Genomic DNA, 6680 nt, shown 5'->3' on the forward strand with positions numbered 1-6680 from the left:
CCGTGCAGGCAGGTCCTGCCAGTATTTCTGGCTCTGCTGCAGCAGTTGCCCAGTGCTGCCTGGGCCCCATGGCACTGCCAGCCGGGGCAGAGCTGGCCCTGCACACCCCAGGGCATGTCAGTGAGCAGTGGCCATGGTACTCCTGTGCAGTGGGGCTGGCTGGCCAGCCAGACAAGGCAAGCAGCAGCCCCTGGCTTCCCCTGCCTGGCTGTTCAATCTGGAGTCATGCAGGCAGCATCAGTGCAGGAACAGCCTTTATTAAAGCAAAATAACCTACAAAAATATAGATACAGCCCGTGCCCCAGGCCTGATCTGGCCAAGGAGGAACAAGGCTCCCGCCCAGGGCAAGGACTAGCTCAGCCACACGGAGCCTTTGGCCACGGGGGTTGTGTGCACCCAAACTCAGGGGGCCAGGCCTGTTCCCAGCCCCAGGGTCACTCTCCTCCTCCTCCTCACAGCAAGCGTTGCTCCCACAGGCAGAGGTTCCCTCCCAGCAGAGCGCGCAGCTGCCCCAGTCCTGTCCTGGGCCAGGGCACACGGCGGGGCGGGGGCTGTGCCCCGCTGAGGAGCTGCAGCTCCCCGCAGAGAGCTTTCCACAGAGGAGCACTGGCACGAGGGCTCTGCCACGCCAGGCAGCGCTGAGGGGTGACAAACGTGGGCACGGCAGAGACGAGCCCTGCCGGCGTGCGCGGGGGTGGCCACGGACCTTCCTGTCCCCTGGCAGGGCACTCACTGTTCCTGCGTGCCCCAGGAGATGTAGTCGGGGCGTGTGGCTGCGTGATACTCATCGATCAGCTGCTGCACGATCTCCCGGGAGTTGTCCAGCTCGTCAAAGTTGTCCTTGAAGATGTCCTCCTTGCGGAACTGCTCCAGGAAAGCCTCTCGCTTGCGCAGCTTGTCGTACTGCCGGCACGTCCGCTCGAACAGCTGGGGAGCAGCGCCGGGTCAGGGCACCACAGATCCCCAGGGAACCTTCCCAGAGGAGCCAGCAGGACTTGGGAGGACACTGGACCAGATCTGAGCCCTGTGGGAGCCACCCACCCCCATCTCTGCCTTTGTGACAGGCCCAGAATGAAGAGAAGATGGATGGATGAAGCCCAGGGACAGGGAGATGGACAATGCCCAGGGACACGGAAAGGGACAATGCCCAGGGACAGGAGGATGGACAATGCCCAGGGACAGGAGGATGGACAATGCCCAGGGACAGGAGGATGGACAATGCCCAGGGACAGGAGGATGGACAATGCCCAGGGACAGGAGGATGGACAATGCCCAGGGACAGGAGGATGGACAATGCCCAGGGACAGGAGGATGGACAATGCCCAGGGACAGGAGGATGGACAATGCCCAGGGACAGGAGGATGGACAATGCCCAGGGACAGGAGGATGGACAATACCCAGACACCACAAGGTCTGGGGCTGAGGGCTGAGCGTGGCAGGGAAGGCACTCACCGAGGAGATGTTGGTGTGGTTGGCCATCATGAGGCCACTGACACGGTGGGCAGATGGCAGGTAAGGGGACTTGCGGGACAGAGCCACCTGGATGCTGGCAGGGCCCCAGGGGATGAAGTTGGCCAACTTCCTCTCCCGGATCCGCTGCAGACTCTTGTGAACCTGAACAGCAAGGGACAGCAGGGTGAGGGACAAACAGCCTGGCTGCAGGAGCCCCAGGAGCTGCTCCCCACAGCCATGGGGAGTCATTTCAGTCATTCAGTCATTTCAGCATGACTGCTGCCTTTCCACGAGGCCAAAGCCCAAACAGGAGCAATCTGAAGCCAGCTCTCAGGCACTGCCTAGTCTCACCCCCAGGATCCCTGCATGGTGACCATGCTCTTCCCTGTGCCACACCACGGCCATCAGCACCTGAACAGCCACAGGGACTCACCTGTGTGGGATCCACCTCCCCCTGGATGATGTTGAGGATGGCAATGTAGCAGTGGTTGGTCTGCCTGTCTCGCCCTGTGGACACCATCACGTTTTTAGGCTGCAGCAACCTCCTCATCACGTCCAGGACTGTGGTTTTCCTCACACTGGCCACCTGCACAGGCCAGCCAGAGGTCAGAGGGAGTGGGTGTGCTGCTCCCTGCCCTCCTGCTGCCTGGGACACACTCACACAGGAGCAGGGGGCAGCTGGACAGAAATGCCCTCACCCTGGGGATGGAGTCACATGCAAAGCCACATGCAGGACAGGGAAATCCCAACACTGCACAACAGGCACAGCCAGGCCAAGAAACAAGAGTGTCAGTGGAGGCTCCAGCACGGGGGCTGTCTGGCCCACACCCTGCAGCACAGCAGGGGCTGGGGGTGAAACTCAGCTGAGAACACAGGGACAGGGACCTGTTGTTGCTGTCAAACATGGGTCCTGTCCCACTGCCAGGCAGGGAGAAGTGGGGGCTCAACAGCAAATCCCACTGCATGCCCTCCCTGCCTTGCCCAGCTCTGAGCTATGGGCAGCCTGGCCACTTCCCTCCCCGAGTGCTGCTGGGGCTTTGCCCAGCTGCTGCTGGCCAGGGGGGCCACAGCCAGGGCCAGCACCCAGCCTGCCCACAGCAGGGACGGCTGGCTGAGGTGGCAGTCCCCACCTGCACTGGCTGAGCCCTGCCCACACTCCTCCCTTGGAGGACAGATCACACACTGATACCCTTTTCAGAGCCAGCAGTTTTTCAGATTTGCTTCTCTGAGAAACATCCTGAGGAAATGCACGCAGGGAGAGGAGAAGAGCAGCTGTTAGTTCCTTCCGGGCCCTGGTGGCTCAGTGCAGGTGAGCACCTCCCAAAACAGAACTGCCCCACTGGCACCACGGGGCTGGGGAACACTGGTTAGGGACCAGCAGCACTTGAAGTGCAGAGGGCTGGCAAATTCACTCTCAGACACAGACTGAGCTTCAGGAAGGGTCTGACACCTGTAGCCCACCCTCAGTGACAACAAGCATTGGTGTTTGGACACAAATAACTGAGGCTGATGGCCCACAGGGGTGGCAGGACTGGCAAGGCCACTCTCCTGGCCTTGCTCTCATCACTGCTAAGGGTGGCTTTTGCCAGTCCAGACCCTGATGCATGCAGCAGGTAGCCTGGCACAAGCACAACTGCCTGCTCAGGTCTGATTCACTGCACACGCGGCCGTCACGTGGTGTGAGCACACGTGGGTTGGGATTTGGGACGTGAGCCTGGGATCTGGGACGTGCAGTGACAGCTCACAGCGAGACGAGGCTGACAGATGCTGCAAGGTGAGTGTGGCAGCTTCTGTGCCCTTGGGGATGGGGAGGAGAGCCTGGGGCTGCCTTACCGACTGGTCGGTGGTGAGCGGCGTGTAGCCCGTCATGAGGAAGTGCAGCCGGGGCGTGGGGATCAGCGAGGCAATCAGCCCAATGAGGTCGTTGTTCATGTACCCGGGATACCTGAGCGTGGTGGTGCTGGCAGACATGATGGTGGACACCTAGGGGAGAGGACAGACTCAGCAGAGTGTCACAGAGCGTGTCAAAATCTGCCTCATCATGCCTCCCTTCCCACGGCCAAGGGAAGGGCACAGGACCCTCACTCACAGCTCCAGGCTGCCCACCCCTGAGCCCAGCCCATGAAGAAGGTTCAGACTAAACTGAACACAGCAGGGAAACCCTGTGCTTGCTTCTCCTGAGGGAAAAGCCCTTCTCACCAGCTGGTTGATCTGTGAGAATGATGGGTTCTGGATGTGCAGCCGGTCTGTCGCGATCCGATTCAAGGCTGTGTTGTCCAGAACCACCTGCAAGAGAAACCTGGCTCTGAAGGGCCCCTGAGGCAGCTGAGGAAGACCAGTCCTGGCCATGTGTCCCAGGGCACTGGTGGTCCAGCACAGGCCCTGAGAGGAGCCCTCTGCACAAGTGGCAGACACTTGAAACCACAAGCTGACTCATGCGTGGCACGTAACTGACACCGTCAATGGAGCCTCTTCCTCCCTCCTGGCTGAGCTCCCCATGCTCTCCCCAAGAGCTCTGCCCCTGGGCCAGCACTGCCAGCTGCAGCAGCTCCAGTGCAACTTCTCCTGCACTGCCACATGCAGGGAGCAGCTGCAGGGACGAGCAGGGTCTGGTCAGATGTGACCGAAGGCCCCGGTGCAGGCTGAAGGCGCTGCCTGGCTGGGGATGCTGTGGGTGCTGCATTCAGGAGGGGCTGCAGCACAGCTACAGAGAAAGCACAGCCAGTCCTCACTGCCTTGGCAAGATCTGCTGGAGCCAAGGCAGAAATGCCAGGCAGCTCTGCAGGGGTGAGCACCAGTGAGTGTCCCTGGGGCCACATCTGCTTGGTCCCTTTGTTTGGGGCGTGCTTGTTGCTGCACCTGGGGCTTACTCATTTCCCCAGGATGGGCTGCAGTTCTGAGCTGTGGGGACAGGGCTGTCTCCTCAGGGCTGGCTGCACCACGGGCCTCTTACCACACAGTCAGCATTCTGGGTCAGCCTCTTCAGTGTCAGCAGAGAGTTGTAGGGCTGGACTACGACGTCGCTCATCTCATCCTGGTTTGGGAACACTGAGTAGGTCTCCACCAGTTTCTTGGGATACCTGGTGAGAAGTGCAGCATCTCAAGGGTTAACACCATCAAGCTGCTCTCTCCCCTCCCACAAGCTGCCTTAGCAGTCTCCAGGGCTCAGGACAGGGTGAGTCACCAAAGCTGCAGCCAGAGTGGCTCCCAAGGAGGGAGAGAATGTGTCCCAGCAATGCCTACCCCAGCAGCACAGGAGCTGGCTGCCAGAGGAGCTACAGGGAGGCTGAGCCATCCACAGGCTGATTAAGCAGCTGCTCACAAGTCTTTGCAAGAGGATGCAAGCTGCAACAGGCCAGGATGGCAGCTCACAGCCTTCAGCCAGAGCCTCCCACCCTCCCCTGCACCGTCAGGGTGTCCGCAGGCAGCTGCCTGATAAGAACACTGAGGGAAGGCAGAGCTTGGAAAGATCAAGTCCAGTTCCAGAGCCTCTGAAGTCCCCAGGCTATGAGGAGCCAGCCTTGTGCAGGCAGCGTGCCAGGGGTTGCACAAGGCAGTGTTTGGGTGGGGGTGGTGGCTCTGAGTCAGCGCTCTCCAGCTCCAGGCAGGCTGCCCAGGCTGGGCCAGGCACTGCCGTGTGGGGAGGGGACAGGGCTCTGCTCACCTGTCCAGGGCTGTGCTCACCTGTCATTCAGCCTCTCCAGGAGGTAGGAGCCCAGCCCAGAGCCTGTTCCACCAGCAATGGAGTGGCACAGCACAAAGCCCTGGAAGGAAGCAGCAGGCAGACAATGTGTCAGCCCTGCTACCTCCAGCAGAGACCTGCCAGACAGGGCCAGAGCTTCTCATGGCAGAGACTGATCCAGCTCCTCCTGACCCCAGCTCCTCCAGAGCCCAGCAGCAGCTGCAGCTCCTCAGGCCACTGCTGCCCACACAGTGCGATCCACATCTCTGCACACCCCACAAAGTGCAACAGCTGCTCGAGAGCACTCAGGCTCCTCCCACACAGACCAGCATTGGAACAGCTCCAATGTCACCTCCAGGGTCCAGTCTGTCACAGGAAAGGGAACTGCATGTTCTCAGCTCCTTCCTGGGTCCTTCTAGAATGAGGCCAAGCTCGCAGTGCCTGGCTCCAGGGCAGCTCCCACATGCTCAGCTCCCACAACAGGCACCTGAATCTCCTGCCAGCTTGTTTTAGTGATGCTCTCCCTTCCCCTGCTGCCATGTCACAGCCTGACACGAGCACCTGGCAGTCCTGTCTGTCTGCACACAGGGTATGGTTCACATGGACAGTGTGCAGAAAAACAAGCAAACAGTGAGAGAACTTCTGGGGCAGGCTGGCAGGTGGAGTGAGGACAGACAGATCTGTCCCCAGATCCCCTCTCTACATGTTCTGTGCTCAGAAGCTCACTGAGCTAAGTCTGTGCCCACCAGAGTGCTGAGCTCAACCTTACAAAGAGCAACCTAGCTGGGAAAACACCAGGCAGGGCCAGCAGATCCAAATCCCTTGTTTACTTACTTCCAAGCTGTCACTCCCATCAGCCTCTCTGTCTATTATGTCAAAAATATCTTCATGGATCTTTTCTCCCTGCAAGAGAGATCACGACTGGTTTTGCTCCTTTCCCACACACAACATGGACAAGAGCTGCTCAAGCTCAGTGTGAAGCTGAGTCAGACTGGCAGTGTGGTCCTGTGCAGGGTGCCACAGGGTGCAGGGACACAGGACAAAGTCCCAGGGCTGAGGAGTCTCACCCAGCAGCACTAGGGCTGGTGGTACCTGTGAGAAGCCACTGGCCCAGTTGTTGCCAGCTCCCCCTCCATGCTCAGACAGGTAGATGTTCTCTGGGTTGTAGAGGTTGGCATAGGGGGAGTTGAGGATGGAGTGGATGACTCGGGGCTCCAGGTCCAGCAGCACGGCCCGGGGGATGTAGTGCTCATCATCTGCCTACAACGGGAGCAAAAGGATCTGCATGCTGCTGCAGCTCGGTGCCACCTCCTTCCCAGAGCATGAGCCACCCCTGGCTGCAGGTGAGGCAAGAGGGAGGAGAGGCTGCTCCTGTGCATGAGCTGCAGGTGAGCCCCACAGGGCGAGAGGGAGGGAGAGGCTGCTCCAGGGCAGCCCGTCCGTCTCTGTGCCCCGGAGCTCTCCCAGCCGGCGAGGGGGAGGAACTCCCGGTGCTTACATAAGGCACTATCTATGGCAGCCCCACCCTCGCGCCTCTGCTCCGCCT

At 60.2% G+C, this 6680-nt stretch overlaps 2 protein-coding genes across 2 annotated transcripts in view; one reads left to right on the top strand and one right to left on the bottom strand.

Annotated features, from left to right (window-relative positions):
• Nucleotides 1-237: 237 nt before the first annotated feature.
• Nucleotides 238-6363, bottom strand: LOC102042494 (tubulin gamma-1 chain). The gene is made up of 8 exons (XM_031064115.1): nucleotides 6285-6363; nucleotides 5137-5163; nucleotides 4406-4532; nucleotides 3652-3738; nucleotides 3286-3435; nucleotides 1886-2038; nucleotides 1453-1614; nucleotides 238-927 (listed from the first exon to the last, which is right to left on the bottom strand). Exons 3-8 carry the CDS (start codon nucleotides 4478-4480, stop codon nucleotides 730-732), a joined length of 825 nt encoding a protein of 274 aa, XP_030919975.1. The 5' UTR covers nucleotides 4481-4532; nucleotides 5137-5163; nucleotides 6285-6363; the 3' UTR covers nucleotides 238-729.
• A 148-nt stretch (nucleotides 6364-6511) lies between these two features.
• Nucleotides 6512-6680, top strand: part of RETREG3 (reticulophagy regulator family member 3) — a 9497-nt gene continuing 9328 nt past the window's right edge. The window contains exon 1 of the mRNA XM_005429620.3: nucleotides 6512-6522. Within this exon, the coding sequence (XP_005429677.1) occupies nucleotides 6512-6522 (11 nt within the window). The remainder of the gene's footprint in view (nucleotides 6523-6680) is intronic.

Source organism: Geospiza fortis, unplaced genomic scaffold, assembly GCF_000277835.1.
Source record: "Geospiza fortis unplaced genomic scaffold, GeoFor_1.0 scaffold324, whole genome shotgun sequence".
Classification (NCBI taxonomy): Eukaryota; Metazoa; Chordata; class Aves; order Passeriformes; family Thraupidae; genus Geospiza; species Geospiza fortis.